The 22,442-nt window shown below is 43.9% G+C and overlaps 2 protein-coding genes and 2 long non-coding RNA genes across 9 annotated transcripts; 2 read left to right on the top strand and 2 right to left on the bottom strand.

Annotated features, from left to right (window-relative positions):
• Positions 1-174: 174 nt before the first annotated feature.
• Positions 175-2,486, bottom strand: LOC134200154 (uncharacterized). Of its 2 annotated transcripts, XR_009974945.1 has the most exons (3): positions 2,035-2,434; positions 1,607-1,853; positions 175-1,120 (listed from the first exon to the last, which is right to left on the bottom strand). It is a non-coding gene; the product is annotated as an uncharacterized LOC134200154 (long non-coding RNA). The 2 variants fall into 2 exon arrangements; XR_009974944.1 differs by having other exon boundaries at positions 1,607-2,486.
• Positions 2,487-5,372: 2,886 nt separating this feature from the next.
• LOC101745828 (uncharacterized) lies at positions 5,373-7,106 on the top strand. The gene is made up of 2 exons (XM_004928607.5): positions 5,373-5,528; positions 5,901-7,106. Exons 1-2 carry the CDS (start codon positions 5,475-5,477, stop codon positions 6,930-6,932), a joined length of 1,086 nt encoding a protein of 361 aa, XP_004928664.1. The 5' UTR covers positions 5,373-5,474; the 3' UTR covers positions 6,933-7,106.
• On the bottom strand, positions 7,058-19,161 carry Ck2b (casein kinase 2 beta subunit). 5 transcript variants are annotated; one of them, XM_012692291.4, is made up of 8 exons: positions 18,593-19,161; positions 18,267-18,342; positions 18,091-18,193; positions 17,757-17,856; positions 10,335-10,426; positions 9,665-9,854; positions 9,274-9,368; positions 7,058-7,361 (listed from the first exon to the last, which is right to left on the bottom strand). In XM_012692291.4, the coding sequence occupies exons 2-8, from the start codon at positions 18,336-18,338 to the stop codon at positions 7,330-7,332; spliced, it is 684 nt and encodes a 227-aa protein (XP_012547745.1). In that variant the 5' UTR covers positions 18,339-18,342; positions 18,593-19,161; the 3' UTR covers positions 7,058-7,329.
• Positions 18,807-21,723, top strand: LOC119629586 (uncharacterized). The gene is made up of 2 exons (XR_005245555.2): positions 18,807-18,945; positions 21,479-21,723. It is a non-coding gene; the product is annotated as an uncharacterized LOC119629586 (long non-coding RNA).
• The last annotated feature ends 719 nt before the right edge of the window (positions 21,724-22,442 follow it).

A 22,442-nucleotide genomic window follows, 5' to 3' on the forward strand; every position in this document is an offset into this window, starting at 1 on the left:
CACAGTTGTTAGATAATGTAGTTCTTGGAAGTTCTTTTTGGAAGAATAACAATTTTCTAATCTTACACAAAAATGTAATGTTAAATATTTAAAAAAAACTTCATACCTATTTTCCTTTTAGGGAGTACAAAATATTGATGTGTACAAAGTGAATGTGATTTAATAAAAATAATATTTCAATTTAAATTATGTTTTATTAAAAATTATTCTTAACATACAGGTACAAAGGTTACATAACATTAATATTTATTCCTTTTCATATATATAAGCCCATATTTAGCACATTTGTGGAAAACAGAATCAAAATAATAATGAGTTGCTAGCCATAGAAGACCAGCATAAAAGTCTTATTAAAATCTGTTCAGTAGTTTTTGAATGAAGAGTGAAAATACTTACAAAACTTCCTATTTATAAGTAAGGATTACTTATTTAATTAAAGAGTTTTGTAGGTGGCAACCTATCTAAAAACTTTCTATTTTCCACCAAGTTGACATCAATTATCCTTCCTGCATATATATTTATTGTATTGTTTTTTTAATAGTCTAACAAGGGGTGATATTACATTTGCAATTTCTGGGAGTTTGTTGAAAAATATATTGCTTGCTTGACTTACAGATAAATCGAAATCATCAGCCAAATGAGAGAATGTTCTATTTAATGTTATTCTCATCAGACATAATACAATATTTTGTTCAGAAACATTTGTATGTTTCTCAATCAAGCCTATTATGAAACATAATTCTTGTGGAAGACCAATATATAAACGTTGTTTATTTTTCACTTTAGATAAAGTTGTTAACACATTCATTTTTTCAACTTTTTAGTCTTCTTGAGAGCTATAGTCTGAAGTGCACAAGTCTTTGATGGAGTGGAGATATAGAGAGATAACTCATAGTCAACAGTTGATCCTTCTGTTGCTGGTGCATTTGACTCATCACTGTCAAATTTGTCCTCAGGAACAACATTTTTTTTTTGCTGGTTCTGATTATTTACTTATACTTGCTTCAGATATATTAAGGGGTGATGTGGCAATACACACTTGCCTTGCCTTTGTGTTCCTGTGCTGGAGCTACTTGGATAGCTTTGTCATTACTACACCTATTTTCAAGTGGCTGGACATCTGGAAATATGAAATAATGTTAGCAATTTCCAACAAACATATAGTTTGTAAATATATAGGATTATATGTGTACTGTCGTAGTAGTAGTAGTAGTATTTAACTTCCTAGTCATCATCATCAGCCCATATAATATATCCCCTTGCTGGACACTGGCCTTCACTACCATTGAGAGGGTTTTTAGGCCTTAGTCCACCACGCTGGCCTAGTGCTGGTTGGTGGATTACACACCTAAGAAAATCCTAAGAACATTTAGGTGTGCAGGTTTCATCACAATGTTTTCCTTCACTGTTAAAGTAAGTAAGTGATATTACACTGTGATAAATTTTCATTTTCACAAACTTCCTAGTACCTTATGTAATAGGAACTGAGATCCACTTGCCCATTTTGGCTACTTCCACTAACTAACTAACTATTCTCATTTTTTCTGATATTGTTATTTGATTAGGAGATCTGTGAGTGTAACTAATTATTGACAGTTACACCTACCTTGACTACAAGATGGCAAAGGTATAATAATACGACACATCTCATTTTTAGTTGTCTCTTCAATTTCCTTGATAATAGTGAGTCTTTGCCGTTTCACAAATGCAGGCCGAGGTTCACTATGAGTGAATTTTCGTTTTCTATCTGCCCGACAATCGAATTTGGATGGTAAACAGTTTGGTTTCATTCGAATTCATTTAATGGAGCTCATTATCTTGTATTGCATATAATTCGCCATGTAGTTTTCCAGCTAAAACATGAAATAATTTTCCAACAATTTCAATACATAACCTATAAAAAAAATATTAAAATGTTATTTTACTAATGTTAGGAATATAATTTCGACTGTGTCAAAATGTTATTATAATGTATACCTACATTATCTCTTGAAAGATAAATAATGAACATATTTACTTATTTGTTTATATTACCTATGTGAACGAAGTCTTAACCTATCTTTTTTATACCTTCATAGCGATAGGTATATAGGAGGATGGAAAAAATGTATTTGGTCTAACTTTACGCGAATGCACATTATTTTATTTATTTTGTTTTTAATTTTTTTAATTAAACTGTATACCAATTAATTGATCCTTCAGGATTTATAATTGTTTTTTTTTCACGATTAAAACCGCGTAGAAAGTTTAGGCATTATAGTTGACGCATGCGCCATAGATTATACACTTATGGCATGCGCAGTACACATATTTTGTATACATTTATTCAACTAATACAATTAATTAAACAAAAAATGAGTAATTTCGAAAGAGAACAAACGTATTTTATATAAGAACAATCGAAAATGAATATTTACGAGTAATTAAGGACGAAAAAATATTAAAAATTGCAATCGAGGGGCTAACTTTTAGATATATTTTTAATATTTTTTTAAAAATAAATAAATGGGAAACAAACAATTATTAACAATGAACAATCAAGAACAAATGATGAACAAACGAATTAATAGAAAATAAGTAGAAAACAGGAAAAAAAAATTTTTTTGAGGGGCTAACTTCATTCACCTATAGGTTTCCTACTTCAGTGGTACCTACCTACCTCTATGCTCATGCATTAGTCATAGATAATAAGACTAGGACTTCAGCATGGATTGGTTAATACATAAGTACCTATTAAGTCACTAGGTCTGGTTTTAATATATAACTAATATAAAAATTATGTACTAATATAATCTAATATGAATCTTCTATGATAAGCCTGTGACATGATTGTAGCTGTTTACATTCCCGATCCTGCGGACAGAATGGAAAGCAGTCGACGTCGCCGTGTCGCTCCAAACACGTCATATCAGATCCTCCCGGTCCACTAACGGTGCTTCTAGGTACCTCAAGCACCGGTCATCGTTCTCGTCGAACCCGTCGCTTGCGACGAAGGGTTCGACGAGTAAACTAACCGTCAGACACAGCCCACTGAGTTTCTCGCCGGATCTTCTCAGTGGGTCGCGTTTCCGATCCGGTGGTAGATTCTGCGAAGCACGGCTCTTGCTAAGGTTCGTATCAGCAACGTCGTCAGGTTTGAGCCCCGTGAGCTCACCTACTAGTTAAGGTTGAGCCATTAATAAAATATCTGATGACAGGCAGTACTTTTGAGAGTGCTCGATTGTGCGAAGCATTGCTGTAGCTGGAACATTCAACGTTGAGCATGATGCCGCATAATGCGCTCTAGTGCTGTAATTGGAATACCACTTTTACCTTTATTCTTGTATGTGGCTAATGCACAAACCGTGCACATTATAAAAAAAAGCATTTCACTTCACAAACACAAACCCGACTTTTTGGCGGGAACGCGAGAAGTAAAGTTGTGTGATTTGTTTTATTTTGCCTATTTCGTGTTTCTTCAGGTTTAAATGTACAACACCGGTGGTTTATTAACTATTTAATATCTCTGAAAGTGCACAAATGTGGGAAAATGAAACAAAGCCGTTGGACGTAACTTCTCGGGATCTTCCAAAAAGTCCACTGAGAAATCTCAGTAAACGACCATCATTTTACTGAGATTATATTTCATCCCCTATCATTTCATCTCATCTCATTTCATGCAATGCCATGTTTCATATTAAATTAATCAGCTTCATTTCATTTCATAATATAATATTTCATAAAAAAAAAAATATACCGTCTTGCCATAAATACTGAGACAAAGGGAAAAATATATTTTCTATTGCAAGTAGCATTTATTACTTTTACAGTATGTTAGTTTATTACATAAATATAAAGCAATTTAAAGTATAAAAAGCTTATTCTAAGTGGTCTCCGTTGGCTGCAATACAGTCCTTTAAACGTTGAGGCCAGTTATCAATAGAAGCACGCACTCTTTCCATGGGAAAAAATTTCACTGCCAATCGTACGGATTGGTTTAGGGACTCCAAATTATCATGGCGTTTAGAGCAAGCCGTAATTTCTAAAACTGACCATAAATCATAATCCAGCGGATTAAGATCGGGACTAGACGACGGCCAGTCTTCAGCTCTGATGAAGTCCGAAACGTTCGTTTCCAACCAAGACTGCGTAGACCGAGCTTTATGACCTGGCGCCGAGTCTTGCTGGAAGGACCATTTTTGATTATTGAACATGGTGTTGTTAAGGGGCTTCACTACCTTCTCAAGAATGGTACTGTTGATGGTAATCTTGATACACTTGTGCCGATGTTTTGATACCTTTTTCACAAAAGTATGGCCCAGTCACTGCTTCATAGTGAATAGCCCACCAAACCGTCACTGAACTCGGATAGTGCCCACGTTGCACTCTGTCGACTAATTGGGAAGCTTCCTTAGAGCTTTGAGCATAAATACGGTCATTTTGTTTGTTTAAATGTTGCTTAATTGTAAAAACATTCTCATTCGTAAACAAATTTTTTCCCTGACCTCCCTTTGCGTACCGCTTCAGTAGTTGTTTCGATTTTACCACCCTATTCTCTTTTAAATTATCAGTTAAGAAATGACCAGTACGTCTCTTATAGGCTGCAAGTCCAAAGTCATCTTTTAAAATACGCGACATGGTCCTAGGTGCTATCTTCATCTCCCAAGATAAAATCTTTTGTTTTCGGACAGGATTTCTTCGAATTATTTCCCTTACTGCTTTGACCACCTTTTTCGTACGAACACTACGTAGACTGCCAGATATTTTTCTGTCACAAACAGAGGAGGTCTCATTGCACCTATTAATAGCCCGGTACACAAACATTTTACTAATACCAAGCGTATGGAGAGTTTTAAAAATTGCATTTGGCTCCATACCTACTTTGTTTTTTTTTTATCCTACCTAAGCTGGTAGCCTTGAGAGGCTATTCCAGCGTAACCTTAACTAGTAGGTGAGCTCACGGGGCTCAAACCTTACAACGTTGCTAACACGAACCCTAGCAAGAGCCGTGCTTCGCAGAATCTACCACCGGATCAGAAACGCGACCCACTGAGAAGATCCGGCAAGAAACTCAGTGGGCTGTGTCTGAGGGTTAATTTGCTCGTCGAGCCCTTCGTCGCAAGCGACGGGTTCGTCGTGTTTTGGGCGACGTCGACTGCTTTCCATTCTTTCCGCAGGATCGGGAATGCCTACTTTGTGTAATGCGATCACAGCGATTCGGTTCTCTTTATCACCCCACTCCATTTTAATATCGCAAAATATTGTGCAATGTATTGGCGCCAAAATGAGAAAACATAATGAGCAATCATATTATTATAAAAATGACAAATTCCAAATTCAAATGCAATATTTTGTTTATTTAAATTGTAATAGTATTTATGGCCAGACTAAGTATATAAAAAAATAGGTTGTATGCTGTGATACCTTTGCCTTTCCAGTTGAAAAAATAGAACTACTACTACTACAAACCCAATTTTTAGTGAGTAAACGAGAAAATGGAGCAATTAAATAACGAAGCCCAAACGTCGTCTTCTGGTATTCCTAAAGAAGTAAGTTGTGTGTGTCATTGTAACAAAAACAATAATTTGTTTTTATAAAATGAAATGTGCGAGCTAGTTTTACGTGCAATGATTGCATGATTCAACGAAATTTTTACCGACTAAAAAAACGAGGTTCTCAATTCGTCTATTTTTTATGTGCTACCTCAGAACTATTTTCCGAGTAAACATTTTATATGATTCTTTCTTATCTGACAACTAGTGTTTCTCATGTGATTTCCATTTCAAGTTTATGAATTTCTGAGCAGTCATTATTAAGTTTTCTTTCGTAATGCATATTGCATGCGTTGATTTCAATTTATGCTACTCAGCCTTTTTTGTTTAATTTTCTTTTTTGTTAAAATTTTGTCTTAAATTTCACAGGAAAATAGAGATATAGTTTTGGGCCATCGTTCTTGTAAAACATGCGATGCAAAATGGCTCTGTATTGAAAATGTTTATCAGAAATTCCACAGGCCTAATTATTATGACATTGGAGGTACATATTATTTAGAGGATTTACCAGATTTTTGGTTCACAAGTAAAACAGAACAAGTAGGCGATATATTCCTGCTGCATATATTCATCCAAAGATATTGTGAAGGATCATTCTCTATAAGTATTAGTCATGGCAGTGAAATGGAAATTGACAAAAAACAAAAAATAGTCCGGTTAACAAAGTCACTAAAGGAATATAAATTTGAAAACACCAGAGAAAACAGTCATTCCACACAAATTGAAGGTGAACCAGAGCTAGGTTGCTTAGAATATGTAAGCACATACAATTTCTCTAATCTTGATGTTGGATTCATGAAAAATAAATCCCTGTACATAGCCATTGCATTTCCCAGTCCGAAAATACTGAATCTGAATGTTTTTGATAAATTGTTAACAGTTCATACTTTTGAAGGATTACTCAAAAATTTGGAGGATGCAGATTTTACTTTAGTGTCTGAAGATGGAGAAAAATTCAGAGTGCATAAAGCCATTCTGGCTGCACATAGTGATGTATTCAAAGCGATGTTCAGGGAAGAGACAATTGAGAGTCAGAAGCAGTTGGTAAAACTTGTAGACGTGACTGCAGAAGATTTGAAATACTTGATAGAATATCTATATACTGGTTACCTAAAAAATATAGAAAATGCCGACTTTGTCAACCTGCTAATGATAGCTGACAGATACAATCTAAAAGGCTTAAGACATCTTTCTCAGTGTGCACTTGCTGAACAGCTGACAATAGAAAATGCATTCTATATATTAGCAATGGCAGATATGTATGATTCTAATTATTTGAAGGCAGAGTCGCTAAAGTTCATTAAAAAGAACAAAGACACTTTAAAAGTAAACACCTTCAAAGACATCACTAATGCAGAATTAGTAAGAGAACTTTTCACTTACCTTGTTGATGAAGACTAGGCCTAAATTTTTACCCTATTTTGTTAGAAAGTGTCCACTTTCTGTTTATTTACTGGTCTTCTAATAAAATTAATTTAAAGTATGTGTATGTGGCAGTGTCAATATATTTTATTGTCTAAGACAAGTTTGTGGTATAACCATTTAATGTAATAAAGGACAATATTATTGTCAAAAGTTATTTCATTATTAATAACCTATTTACACAAATAGAAAGAACATTAACAAAAATATTAATTACAGAAACGTAAAATAAACTTTAGCTTGAAATATGTTTAACATTATAAAATGTAAATAAAGATAATAATACAATTATTTTAAGAATACAGCTGTCAGCATATTGTATGTCAGTGGCTGCCGGCGTCACTGGCCGTCTGCTGAGCTCACGTCGTTTATTAAATCATTTTGGAATGTTACTTGATGTCTTCGTTTCTGCAGCAAACAAACATTTTCTTATTAAAATGTTAGTTCGGCATATTTCGTATTGTTAATTAGTTTATTGCTAGTTTCATTTATTTAAAACATCAATGTAAATATGTTTTGCTCAATTTCGAATTTGGAACCTTTTAAAAAAAATCAGCACATTTAAACATATAGCTTTATTTTGTTTAATCTATACAAGTTACCAAGGTAAGTGCTTTTATCTATGAATAGCAGAAGGATGGTTGACATGCAAGGGGAAGCAAGAAAAATGCCAATAATAATCTTAATATTTATTGATAATTGGAACCAATACAAGGGCAAAATAATGCATAAAACCCCCCCGTGGATAATATGGACTGCTCCAATATGTACCTACTTACCTACTTTATTCATCCTACTAATCCTGTTATAAAAAATAAAACTAAAAATTATAAAATTTACCCAAAAGTATAAAAAAAGATGAGACAGTGTGCAATGAGTCAAAATATATTCTACATGTTGAGTACAAAAGGCTACTTGAATTATACCAAATCTAGGCTCATATTTTTACACAATGAACTATCCTGTAATGATTTGAGATACAAGATTATTTGAAAATATAACACATCAAGCGTTTACTATCAGGACAATTTGTGTTTAAAACAAATGGTTTTAAACAAACTACTACTAAGCAATAAGAACTGATTTATATATAATTAGTGAATACAGAAACAGCCTGTGCCACTCTTGTTATTGACGTTGTTATAGAGTGGAATAACAACTCTCCAATAATTACTTGCCATGTGGAATAAATAAAAAAAAATATGTTTTAATGTATTAACTAATAATGCAATAACATTTGTTTTGTAGGAGCAATATCTAAGTTTGTGAAGTTAAAAAAACTTGTTTTTGTTTTTAAAGAATATTATTATTTTAAATCAGCCGTGTTGGCTTGACATTTTTTGATTTTTATTCAAGGAAGCTACCCTCCTAAATTAACTTTGTAGGTAAAGATTTATTCTTAATTTAACATTTTATTCTAGTGTCTAGATCCCCGTTCACGCATAGCTGGAATAGCCCTTTTGGCTACCACCAGCGTACATGTACGAAAAACATGTCTAGATCTAGTCTAAAATCCTAGTGTCTGACGTAAATGAACGGTCTGTGAGGTTTGCGGCAGATTGCGGATTCTAGTACAAAACTAAAAAGCCATATGTGGTGGCTATCGGTGTGCAGAAACGTGCCGCCTAGTATCAATTTGTCGTCAGAACTAAAATATAGTTTGGGCGCGGTGAATTCGGTTTAAAAGTTCATGAATTATGGTTATGCGTTAAATCAAAATAGCTTTTAGTTATTATGTTATGATTCTCCAACTAGGCTGCAAACGTTCTTTTTTATTCGAAGACTAATGTAATCCTTTGATTATGCAGGCTTTCGGGTTATTATTCATATTGGCGTTTATCGTAATATATCGTAGGCGGAACATTTTGGACCGAAATAAAGATTCGAATTATTGGCCAAACTGAAATTAACAAAGCCTTATTTATAAAAGGTAAGATAGATATATATTTTTATTGTGCAGTAATATTTGTTTCTATTGTTTCTTTAGTTATAGCAACGTGTCTAATCACATAATCTCGAATATGATTGAAACTAACACAAATTACTAGAAACATCTCTATTCAACTTCATGTTATTAATACATATTTATGAAGTAAAGTTAAATAACAATAAATTTTATTGAAAAAATTAATCCCATTTTATATAACGTTGCGTTACCCATGCTCGTATATTTTTAGAAATTCTTATCAATATCTTAACATTATAGTTCCTATTCCTAAGGACAATTAAATGTACGTGATTCCGACTGCAACATTTACGATCGGATCCAAAATGTTCCGCGATGTGTGTTGAGTCGGCGCGGCTGAGGCCTAACGTTTACCGTTGTTGTACGACAGGCTGCGCTGCGGCGGCTTGGAGTTCGCAGCCGCCTGCTGGATTTGGTAGGCGAGCGGGTGAATCTTGAACCCGTATAGTCTGAAACAAAACAAAGCTACAAACAACACGAAATTATTTTAAGAAAAACTACTCCATATAAATGAAATCTATTAATAGGTATAAATTATTGATGTTTTACACATTTATCATGTTCTCATGGTAGATTCTGCCTTCAGTGGTAGTGGTATTGTGTAAATTGAGAAAAGATGGGTGGGTATCTTCATTTTTAATATAATACAACAATGTGAGTAATAATTTGCATAGTAGATAGGACGACTGTTATGACAAACAATTGTTATGAATTTTAGTTGTATTAATGAAAAGAATTCGCCTACCTTGGTACGAATTGAGAGGCAGGTCGTTTTGGTCGTTTATCGGGGTGCACCATGAACACCATGTGCGGGAAGCCGGTGCCGAAGTAAGCGCCGTCGGTGTGGTGGTGGCGCGAGGATTTGGGCGTGTACACGTCCATGCAGCGCGGGCAGTACAGCTTCACCATCGCTTCGGCGGGGACGTCCGACAAACCTAAATCAGGGTAATGAAGAGATTCAGAAACTTCTAAAAAGTTAGTCCCGCTCAGTAGTGGGTCAACAGTCGTGGGTTTGATTCCCACTTCGGGCATAATATTCAACTGACAAACAGGTTTATTTACTGTGTCTGAGGTGATATATAGTGATTATTTAAAACATGCCACATATTGGCTGGCTTGGCTGTATGGTACCAACATGGGAAAGCAATACCTTTTCTAGGGTGTTGTATAAGGCATCTAGGGGACTCATTGAAGAACGAGCAAGCCCCACATTCTCAGTGTTATACTAGAGATCACCAACTAACACTTGTTGTTGGGAGGGTGTACTGAGGAAGACCTTTGTCAAGTAGTGGATGATTGTCAGCTGATAGGTAGATAGGGTAGAGCGTGCTAAAGAGTCGATGATATATAGATAATCTGTAAAAAAATATTACCCTCCTTTTGCAGTCATGTAAATATAAAATTCTAACACTTACCAATTGGCAGCATAGGTTGGCATTCACAGTATACACGTGGGCAATATCCAAAATCCCCAGACTGGAACTTATCCAACATTTGACTAATGCCCCTACAAACAAATACACACATATAAGATGTTATGGTTGGTTTGACCTGAAACCTGATGTACTTGTATTGAGCTATGTGATTATGTTGGTCCTGATACGCCACAAGAAAGTACCAATTGTTTTTTAAAATAAATTACGTATCTAAACTATTACTACCACCACCCTGAAGGAATAACAGTGCCAGTGCATCTTGTGAGTTCACACAGGTACCACCAACTCTCCCCATTTATGCTGCAGAGCAGTAATGTGTTCCAGTTTGGTAAGTGGGACCGTCCTATATACTATGCAATTTAAACTGACTTCTCATCTTTAAGGGATAAGTAGCATTCAAATTTTGATATCTAAGCACTCTGGTAACTATTTAAGCCAGTTTTTAAATTCCATTTTCTAAACAAAAAAAGATAGGAACCATTTTTTTCCAGTAGTACCTGTAGACTTGTACTGTTATAGTTTTGTTGTACCAGAAATTTGTGAAATTTTATTACAACAATAACCCTTTTTTTTTTTTTTTTTTTTGGTCAGGAGGAAATCGCCGGACTTCCGCCCTCCCCTGGGGATGAAGGGCGGGGCATGTCGGAGTCGAACTGACTAAAACCTCCTGTCGCTCAACAACCCGCGTCCGAACCTCGCATGAGACAGAACCCATGAAAAGGCAAAGGGGGGAAAGTGAAGCGTTTAGTGCGGAGCACATCTCTCCCATCACCCTCCCCCTCGGGACGCCGGACCGGTGGTCGTCGGCGCCACGACCACCAGCCCTCTCGGTCGGCAGGCTATCCGGAGCCCGCCTAGATGGCGCCGGTTAGAATGGGTTATCCTACGGAATACCCCGCTGGATCAAAACCAGCGTGGGTCGAGGATAGCCGGCCTTCCATCACCCGGATGCTCTTGCGTAAAACGCGTGCAGAGCAGCTTGCACGTCGTCTTCTTAGGCCCCCTTTGCCGGTCCCCAGACCGACGTGTAAAGGGGACCCGAAACACTTAGAGGGCCAGGGCTTGGGCGATATCCGCCTCCCTGGCCCCCGCTCGACGGCGGCGGGCTTGCGCGTCTCTCACGCGCCCCGCCGCCTCCTTCTGCGAGATGGTGCACTCGCAGAAGTCGAGCATCGCCTTCCACGACTCGTCGTCGCCGAGCATCGATGCCACAACACTCGGCAACGACAAGTCGTTTCCTATTTTTGCGACGAGGACACGGCGCCACCCCTCCCATGCGGGGCAGGCAACGAGCGTGTGCTCTGCCGTGTCCAAGTCGCAACCACAATGGTGGCACTCTGCCGTCGGCTCGGCTCTGATCCGGTGCAGGAACTCACCGAAGCAACCATGCCCAGTGAGCACCTGCGTGAGCCGGAAAGTGAGGCGTCCTCTGTCACGATTCGCCCAGTCCACAAGGACTGGGCGAATCGCCTCGACGGTCCTACGACCAGCCGAAGGATCGGCCAGCCGCCTGGACCATGATTCCAGCACGGACCGCCGAGATTGGGCCCTCCGCGCTCTGACCACACTGGGGCTGGGGCGCGCCACGCCCCGGGCACGAAAGTCAGCCCGCCACTGATAGTCAGCGGCGAGCGCCTCCGCTTCCAGAACCCAAGGCGGCGTCCCAGCCAGTACACACGCCGCCTCGAAGGAGATGGTGCGATAGCCGCGGATGACCCTGACCGCGATGGTGCGTTGCGGCCGTTGCAGCAACTTTGCTACCCCCACGGCCAGGGACTGGCCCCACACGGGCGCCCCGTATAGGGCCATTGACCGCACCACCCCTGTATAGAGACGGCGCGTCACCTGGTCAGGCCCCCCGACGTTGGGCAGAAGCCGGCTTAACGCGCCGGCCACCCCCAACAAACGAGGGACCAGATTCTGAAAGTGAGCACGGAAGGTCCAACGACTGTCTAGAATGAGGCCGAGGTACTTCAACTGCACCCCGACCCCAATACGGACGCCTCCAACCACGATTTGAGCATCGATAGGTGGCACTCTCCGGGGCCTGTGGAACCACATGGCCTCGGATTTACTGAGTGCCACGTCGAGGCCCAATCTCCTGATTTTGCCGACGACATGCGCCACCCCAACGGTAGCAAGACGGGCAGACTCAGCAAAACTCCCCCCCCGGGCCACGACCAACGTGTCGTCTGCGTAGCAGATTACACTCAGGCCCGGGAGGAGGGCACCTCTTAGCACCCAGTCATACCCGATATTCCACAGAAGAGGGCCGAGCACCGACCCCTGTGGAACACCGCGCACGACCGGGAATCGGTGCACGATCCCATCATGTCCAGTACACGTGACCGATCTGTCCTCTAAGTAGGAACCCACCAGCCGGCGAAGGTAGGGGGGCACTCCGTGTCTTTCCAGCGCCCCCCCTATCACGGACCAGGGCAGGGTGTTGAACGCATTGGCGATATCGAGTGATACCGCCAGGGCCACCCCGCCCCTGGAGACGGCCTCCTCCGAGAGGGCCCGCACGCGAAGGATCGCGTCTACGGTTGAGCGGCCCTCTCGGAAGCCATACTGTTCCGCCGACAGATCGGGTCCCACCCCGGCCAGATGCTGGATGATGCGGGCTGCCAGAATACGTTCCAGCAGCTTGCCCACCTCATCCAGCAACACGATGGGACGGTACCCGGCGGCGGTATCCGCCGGGCGCCCCTCCTTTCTCAACAGCACGAGTCTGCCCGTCCTCCACGATGAAGGAAACCGTCCCGACTCGAGGCAGGAGTTGTAAAGCCTCAAGAGTCGGTCCCCCAGGGCACCAAGAGCCAAGCCCCAAACCCGACCATGGACGCCGTCCGGGCCGGGTGCAGTGTCCTTCGCGCACATTTTGCGTACGGCCACACGGAGCTCCGCCCCCGTTATATGGGGCACCTCAGCAGGGACTTCACCGTCGTATTCCGGCGGCGTGTCCATAGCGGGAGCGATAAATCCATCCCGCTCCTGCGGGAACAGCGCCGAGACGATGTCCCGCAGCTGCTGAGGCTGGAGACGCTCCGTGATCGGGGGGGCCCATGGGCGCATTTTATTGCGCACCATATGATAGGGCCGCCCCCACGGATCCTCATCCAGCGTCTCCAAGAGACCCTCCATGTGTTGGTTCTTGGCTCTTCTGATGGCCAGCTGCAATGCCCTCTGCGCGACGCGAAATGCGCCGTGCAGCCGGACCTCTTCCGCCGCGAATGCAACCGGATCATTGCGTCGCGGCAGGCGGCGGCGGCGATGCCTGGCGCACTCGCGCCTCGCCCGAACGCACTCCACGCGGAGTTGCGCAATTTCGGGCGACCACCAGTACGCTTGGCGATTAGGAAGTCGAGGGCCAATCCGGGGCATCGACGCATCACAAATGCGACACATCGTGTCCCGGAACCACCCTGCCTCGCCCTCGACCTCGACCGGGTGTGGACGCATGGGCGCCCACGCCGCCACCATAGAGGCTTCCATCAGGAGCTCCTTATTCAGGCGCTTCAGTGCCCACTTGGGGAATGACCGGGACGCACCATGGGGGTGGTCCCTGTGGACGTCCGCGACTGCGGAGCGGGCGGAGAGATCAAACCGAATATATCGGTGATCTGACAGTGTCTCCGCCCCCTCCAAGACCCTCCAGTCGCGGATACGGCGCGCGATGGCCGGGCTTGCGAACGTAACGTCCACAATAGACTCGCCCTGCCACCGCACGCACGTCGCAACCGAACCTCTATTCAACAAACAGAGGCCGGCCACGTTCGCCCACCTCTCCAGCAGCCTACCACGAGCGTCCGAGCGGGGGGAACCCCATGCGACAGACTTCGCATTGAGGTCCCCCGCGAGAATCACTGGACGGGGAGCGAGGCGGCGAGCAATCGCCCCGATCCCGCCCAGGAAATGCCCGAACTCGACAGTAGGCCTGTTTGGAGAGAAGTACGCCCCGATCACGACGGTCCCTTCCAACTGCACCGCGACGAAACCTTGGCCCCTGGTCACCATCGCCAGGGGGGGGATCGCCGCGTCTCTTCTTATGACTATGGCCGCCAGGCCGCCATCGTCCCCAAACCAGCAATCATTTGCCGGGGGAACGAAGTACGGCTCGGCGACCACAGCCACATCTATGGACCACTCCGCCATGCTCTGAGACAGCATGTCCTGAGCTCTGGCGGAGTGATTCAGATTTCCTTGGAGGAAGCGATAGGTGCGGTCCATTACTGTTGGACTACATCCATCGCCCCCTCCCCTTCACCACTGCCCCCGCCCTCCGGCACCGGCACCGCAGCGGGGATTACAGCGTTGGCCAGTGCTCCTCTGGCCAACCTTCTGTTTTGCCGACGCTTTGACTTGCGGCGCCGGTTGCGTTCGGTATTATTACCGGACGAAAAGCACGCCTTGCCTCCCGTTCGGTGGCTTGCCCTGCGCCCGGCCGCAGCACACAGAGCGCAATGCGGGGCAGCCGTGCAGGACGCCGCTTTATGTCCCGGCTGGCCGCAGCGGAAACACAGACCACTGCGGTCAACCGAGCTGGTGCACCTGGCGAGGCCGTGTCCGGTGCTAAAGCACCGGAGGCATCGCCAGGCGCGTGGTTCAAGCAAGTGCACGTGGGCCGCTATCCAGCCCACGCGCAGCATGCCCGGATTTCCCGAAGGTCTCCCGGGAGGAGGAGCAGCCAGGGAGGCGGCCGCTTCCACCGGGCAACGCACCCATACCGAGCTGGCCCCGGTATAACCGCGGCGCGGCTCGCCTACTGTAACATTTTCCAGTGCGCATTTGCCCTGGGCAGCGACGGCCGCCGTCACCTCATCCCTGGTGGTGCAGTCGTCCAGGCCGGTTACTCTTAATTCGGCCATTTTTACCGGCCTGTGCACCCGTACCTCCTCCTCAGGCAGGACCTTACGGAGCTTCGCCGCCAGACGCTCCGCGATGCCGGAACTATCGGCACCGGGACATTCTAGCAGCTTGGCCCCGTTGGCCGTCTGCCTGCAGCGGAGGCCCTCCTCCTCCGCCCCGATCTCGCCCAGGTCAACTGCCGCACGCGCCCGGGCAATGACATCTCTGTATGTCATGCCCTTGGCTTCAGCGGCTGGCAGTAGGGTAAGAACCACTGCCGCCGACCGAGGCGCGCGCGGCAACTTCTTTTTCTTCTTGTTTTTCTTGGCGGCTACAGGCGCTCGACCCTGTTGGGGTGCACCCTGAGCCACCATGGCCACCGGCGCTCTACTCGTTTGAGGAGCTGCCGGTGGGGCCTTTTTGGTACCCCGCCGGGCCACCACGTTCCACCCCTCATCCATATCTGACGGGGGCGGAGGCAGCGGGCGGGACTGGGGTGCTTGTAGTGAGGGCTTCGCGTTAGCGCGACCCCCTCGCTTGGTTCTATCCCGTCCCGGGCCCGACCTGGTGACTGGAGCCCGTACGGGAGCAGGACGAGCGGCCAAAGCACCCGACACCGCCGGCCGCCTAGCGTCAGCCGAGGTAGGGACTTTCGCCTCGAGAGCCGCCAACCTGCCGCCCAGCCTTTCTATTACAGCCTGGATGGTGCGGCTGATGACCTCTTCCAGGCTGAAGTTTGTTGGTTGTAGCGGAGCCAACATCCGTGGCCCCGCGAGTGCTTGCTGTCGCTCGGCAGCGGTCGTCTCCCTAGAGCGCGGCGACGGGAGACGCGGCCTCTGCTGTGCCACACGCGGTGGCGGCAGCACAGGCCATCGGTCGCCAGTCAGCGCCGGGGGACGGGGACCTCGAGGGGCTCCAGCGACCCAAGGCGTCGCTGCGCCATCATTGGGCTGCTGCTGTGCTTGAAGCTGTGCTCGAAGCCTCGAATTCTCCGCCCTCAGCTGCACTACCTGGTCATTGGCAGAAGCAACCGAAGGCAGAACCTTCGAGACTTGCGAGACCACTTCTCGCAGTTTACGGCCAGCGGCTTTGGTCTTGGTGCCGTTGGCCGCATAGGTTTTGATGGTCTTCATGGCCCTGTCTATGACCAAGGCAGGGTCCTGAAGGCCACCCTCTTCCTCCTCCGTCGTCTGCCCGTCCAGTGAGGCGACAGACATCGACACTGATGATGGCGCCGGTGACGGCGCGCCCCTTCTACGGGCGGGTCTTCCTTTAGGGGGCGGCATCTCCTCTGCAGCAGATGCCGCATCGGAGACTACCAGCACTTTCTCCGGCGGGGCATCCGCACCAGAGGACGATGCTGGCTCCCCTACCCCCTCACGAGAGGAAACTCGCCAGGATTTCCTCTTCCGCCTGATCTTCTTGGCGGCTGTCCCTTTCGGATCAACTGTTTCGCCGTCGCTGACGAGCGCAGAACGCGTCGAGCCAGCGCTGGCACACCTCGGTTCGACGGGTTTTCCGCTGCCCGTCGCACAGCCCCCTTCATCATGGCATTCTTTGCCCCCCCCAGAATACGCGGGGCAGCGTGCTCCCACCGAGGTGAAAGCACGGAGGGATTCTCCACCTAAGGTGGTACCCTCCTGGGGTAATTTTTGTTTTAAGTTTGCCATCATTATATTTGTTCCTTTTTATTTAACCAGGGGTCGGTCCCCTGGGACGGTCCTCACGACTGGACTCCCTCCAGCCACTCATCTCATCACCGGACACGTCACAAGCTTAAGATTAGGGCATTTTTTATAGAGGTTCGCATCCTCGCGGCCCCTGCTAGGCAGCGGCCCCCGCCTCCTACTCGGTAGGGATTACGGTATGCTTCTACGAAGCCACGCCGGTAAACCGGTACCCCCCTCTGGAGGGCCTTCCCCTGTAGCCACCAAGAGGCAGCCGGGGACATGACGACCAGCGACCGGAAGGGAGTGCCCTCCGGTTCACTTCTCATCCACGTGGGTCTACCATTACTGACAGACCCACACGTCTGACCACGTTGTGGCCACGCCGGCGTACCGGTACCCCCCTCTGGAGGGCCTTCCCCTTTAACAGCCAGAGAACCGCCGGGGACATGGCCTAGCATACAAGAGGCTCCAGAAGGGAGCCCTCTTCGCTCTTCACGCACCCTTTGCTTAGCAAAGGTGGGAAAAGGGAACACGGTGTGCAGTCTTCTTAGTTCACGCCACCCCTGTGCAGACAACGCTGCTCCACGGTATCGGGGTGCACGCTTAAGCCCCACCGCCACGACAAGGCGAGACCACGTTGTGTGGGGACAACAATAACCCTAGTCGGTTATATGACTGTGGCATTGGAAATGTAGTGTAGCTTAAGTTAAGTTATTATCTTGGGATATAAAAAAAAATATTTAAATATTTAGTAAAGACCCCTTTTGAGTACTCATTACTATTATTTATCATTGATGCACTTAATTTTTTTTATAATTTGTTTTATCATACTACATTAAAAGTATTAAAGACAATAATTAACATACAATGTAATGCAACTCACCTATTGGTCAATATGTACCGGGCATGTATCAATCCATATAGTATCTCCGATGCTTGTTCCACCAGATCAGATTCATTTGGATTGTCTTCAATGTCATCATCTGAAACATTTAGATTTAATGAACATTTACAATACAACATTCTCATTTATGATGATTCTGATGAATGCAGAATTTCATAAATGAGAATCATGTAGAAACATACAGTTCTTTGTTTTAGAGAAATCTATTTAAATAATGGCATGCAACAAAATGTCTGCAACTTTCATTTTATATTTGATTTTCAATAGTACTTTACAATTAAGTTGAGAAGGAAAATTATTGTTAACTGATCACCTGGCTCCAGATCCAGAATCATGTCCAGCGCCTCTCTATAATGTGGAACTTGCTCATTTAAGCCGGTTAGATTAAATTTATCATTTATGTAGTCTTCGTCAACCTGCACAAGATATAATATTATGACGATCAATAAGGTAACATTTTATTACAGCGATCGAATAGTCGAGACTCACCTCACAGAAAAACTCATTGCCTCGAAGCGTGCAAAACCAAGCGATCCAGGATACCTCCTCGGAGCTGCTCATTTTTCTAATAAAACAATCATATTAAATTAGGTATGTGGGACGAAAGAATCACATAAATACAATCAAAACTTCAGACCCGCCACACGTTGCTGTTACAACAAATTTTATGCATTCCTATGTTATCACCTGTTATTTTATGTCTTCAAAGCTGTTTTTCACAATTTCACAGTAAATTAACGAATTTGGCAAAGATTTAATGTGTTTTTTTTCGCAGTAATCATGGAATATTGAGATAAAATGACGACAAACCTCACCTTTTCGTGCCTTGATTAGCCACGCTTGACGGGAGGATACACCTCTTGGAAAGAGGGAGAGAGAAATTGCAAATTTCAGTGTGTGCGTACGGAATATGAATAGAATGATTTTGTCGATGCTCTAGTCTATGATCTGAGAAAAATATTAATCTCTATATTTTCATGTCCACAGTCAAATTTTTTCCTCGAATGGTCGGTGTTTCACATCTATATACTATATAGTAAGTAAAAGCTGCTATATGATTAAGTAATATGAAAATTTCGTGGTGTATGACCTTTTTTCATAGAAGTGTAAAAGGACCGAATCCCGTGAACTGCAATATTTTATTTATTGATGTTTGATATTAATGGAGGTATGTAACAGTTTAATATTTGTGACAGTTTAAAACTAACTTGTAGACGTTGCAGAAATGGCACAAAAGAGCTGCACTTAAGTAATCACTGAGGTTCTAGTAAAAATTCCAGTAATGTGTTACTGTTAAACTCCTATGTTAAATATTAATATTGTAATAAATTTTAATGAAGAATAAAACTTTCCTAGCGTTTTGTTTCGTCGTAGGCTACCATTTAATAGTGACGTCTGTGTAGGAAAGAATCCGTTTCCACCGTGCGACTATTTATTTTCGGTACATGATTATTCCAAAAGTTCAAATTCGGGGATAACAATTCTATAGCAGTGCTACAATAATAAAAAAATGGAACATACTTAATTAAATGCGCTCCGCTGGAATGGTCAACTGGGTAATAGTATTGTTATCAACCTCGACATAGCTGTGCAGGTGCTGCTTGAGGTCTTAAATTAGTATATTATCTATGCTTGTATCGTCCACCTGCAGAGAACGAGCTGTACCGTGTTTATTCTGCCGTGAATGTCATGCATTTCACCGGTCATCGTTCTCGTCGAACCCGTCACTTGCGACGAAGGGCTCGAGTAAGTTAACCCACAGACACAGCCTACTGAGTTTCTCGCCGGATCTTCTCAGTGGGTCGCGTTTCCGATCCGGTGGTAGATTTTGCGAAGCACGGCTCTTGCTAGGGTTCGTGTTAGCAACGTCGTCAGGTTTGATCCCCATGAGCTCACCTACTAATTATAGTTACGCTGAAATAGCCTATCAAGGCTATCCGCTTAGGTAGGAAAAAAAAATGCGTTTCAATATGAGGAAAACGCCAGCTGTACACGGTCGTCGAAACACCACGAGACAGGTCGAGGACGAGTGTGTAGAGTAAGATCCTAGGGCCAGCAGACGTCACGTATTTTCTGACGAACGAAATGTGGCCGATCGCGTAGTGTTAGTTTTTTTTTTTTAGATGGGTGGACGTGCTTACAGCCCACCTGGTGTTAAGTGGTTACTGGAGCCCATAGACATCGACAACGTAAATGCGCCACCCACCTTAAGATATAAGTTCTAAGGTCTCAGTATAGTGACAACGGCTGCCCCACCCTTCAAGCCGAAACGCATTACTGCTTCACGGCAGAAATAGGCGGGGTGGTGGTACCTACCCGTGCGGACTCCCAAGAGGTCCGACCGCCAGTGATTACGCAAATTATAATTTTGCGGGTTTGATTTTTATTACACGATGTTATTCCTTCACCGTGGAAGTCAATCGTGAACATTTGTTGAGTACGTATTTCATTAGAAAAATTGGTACCCGCCTGCGGGATTTCAACACCGGTGCATCGCTACACACGAATGCACCGGACGTCTTATCCTTTAGGTCACGACGACTTCAACTAAGTCGTCGTAGTATGTACTAAGAACGCATGCCTACCCGCTAGCTTGCTTAGACGGCCAATTTTCAGGTATCAGGTAATCAAGGTACATAAAAACATTACGTACCTCACGTAAATTCTCAAAGCTGATTTTTACGTATAATTTAGACAATATCCTTAAAAATAAGTCGCTAATACTCCCAGACACTTTCCGTCGGCCGAATTGCTTTGCAGACGCTTTAAAGCTTTCAAAAGAATTAGGTACGTAACGTCACTTAAATTCTGATGCTCCATTTTTATTTATGTCCACCAGACAACTATTTTAAAACCTCTTACAAAAAGACAGACCGATCCAAAGGGCCAACCATCCCCTAAATTCAATTTTAATACCTACCTCTGCGGGTAAGAGCTCGAGGGAATTATCCACGGAATAGATAAATAATTTATTTATTCCGTGGCATTATCCACGCGCATGAGACTGAGTGAGACAGGTATTATGATTTATTGACTTCTCTGTCTTTCTATCTCTCTCTCTTACAGTTGTCTCGTATCAAATAATTATTCAATTAAAAGAAAGTCAGTTAAAATTTATATATCATTATGTATAATTAACGAAATCGAAAAAAATCGTTACATATAATTAAAGTTATACTTCTTTAGGCGCTTTATGAAAAATTGATGAGAGTGAAATTTTACGAAGCGCGCGCACCGTGACACAAAATTAACAGAATGAAGTTGCCCCCTAAATCGCTCATTACAATACGACCGACGTAACTTGGCGAGTCTGAATATAGCCGCAGGTGAACTTTCCGAACTTTTTTTTTTCCTACCTAAGGTGATGATAGCCTTGAGAGGCTATATCAGCGGAACCTTAACTAGTAGGTGAGCTCACGGGGCTCAAACCTGACGACGTTGCTAACACGAACCCTAGCAAGAGCCGTGCTTCGCAGAATCTACCACCGGATCGGAAACGCGACCCACTGAGAAGATCCAGCGAGAAACTCAGTGGGCTGTGTCTGAGGGTTAATTTGCTCGTCGAGCCCTTCGTCGCAAGCGACGGGTTCGACGAGAACGGTGACCGGTGCTTGAGGTACCTAAAAGCACCGTTAGTGGATCGGGAGGATCCGAAATGACTTGTTGGGGGCGACGTCGACTGCTTTCCATTCTTTCCGCAGGATCGGGAATGTAGTTACCGGCGCGGCGCGGCAGCCACGATGAGAGGGTTCTCGTGTCGTGCCGCTTTATCGAAGTGGTCCGAACCGTACCGAGAATTACCGAATTTATACTATGTCAAGAAAAGGGATGTCCAACATGCGTGTTTGAGGATGTTGTTGAATCGTTTTTTGTTCAAATTGATTAAAATTTAAAATAAAAAAAAAGAAAAGAATTAAATTTAATAAAAATAAAGTATAACTTCTTACACGAGTACATAAGTACAGGCACCCTTTTATATAGGACCAATTTCCATATATAATTACATATATATAATTTTTTTACCCGGGAGGATAAAATTGAAGAATTATGGTAGTCAACTGAGAATTTTTTTCAAGTTAATTTTCAATTATTTACCTAATTATTTAAATTTTAACTGATTTTCTTTTAATATTAATAATTAATTAATATGAATTGAATTGAAGTCGTTATGGCCTAAAGGTTAAGACGTCCGGTGCATTCGTATGTAGCGATGCACCGGTGTTCGAATACCGCAGGCGGGTACCAATTTTTCTAATGAAATACGTACTTAACAAATGTTCACGATCGACTTCCACGGTGAAGGAGTAACATCCTGTAATAAAAATCAAACCCGCAAAATTATAATTTACGTAATTACTGGTGGTAGGACCTCATGTGAGTCCGCACGGGTAGGTACCACCACCCCGCCTATTTCTGCCGTGAAGCAGTAATGCGTTTCGGCTTGAAGGGTGGGGCAGCCGTTATCACTATACTGAGACCTTAGAATTTAAATCTCAAGGTGGGTGGTGCATTTACGTTGTAAATGTCTATGGGCTCCAGTAACATGTAACCTGAGTAAACTTAACACCAGGTGGGCTGTGAGCTCGTCCACCCATATAAGCAATAAAAAAAAAAATTATGAGTCAACTGTAAGAGAGAGAGAGAGAGAGAGAGAGAGAGAGAGAG

This window comes from Bombyx mori, chromosome 15, assembly GCF_030269925.1.
Source record: "Bombyx mori chromosome 15, ASM3026992v2".
Classification (NCBI taxonomy): domain Eukaryota; kingdom Metazoa; phylum Arthropoda; class Insecta; order Lepidoptera; family Bombycidae; genus Bombyx; species Bombyx mori.

Coding starts and splice junctions, on each gene's coding strand:
- LOC101745828 (XM_004928607.5), top strand. CDS start 5,475: ATGGAGCAATTAAATAACGAAGCCCAAACGTCGTCTTCTGGTATTCCT. Junction 5,529..5,900: donor CTTCTGGTATTCCTAAAGAA/GTAAGTTGTGTG, acceptor TAAATTTCACAG/GAAAATAGAGATATAGTTTT.
- Ck2b (XM_012692291.4), bottom strand. CDS start 18,338: ATGAGCAGCTCCGAGGAGGTATCCTGGATCGCTTGGTTTTGCACGCTT. Junction 9,855..10,334: donor CCAACCTATGCTGCCAATTG/GTAAGTGTTAGA, acceptor ACCCTGATTTAG/GTTTGTCGGACGTCCCCGCC. Junction 9,369..9,664: donor GCCTCTCAATTCGTACCAAG/GTAGGCGAATTC, acceptor GTTTTGTTTCAG/ACTATACGGGTTCAAGATTC.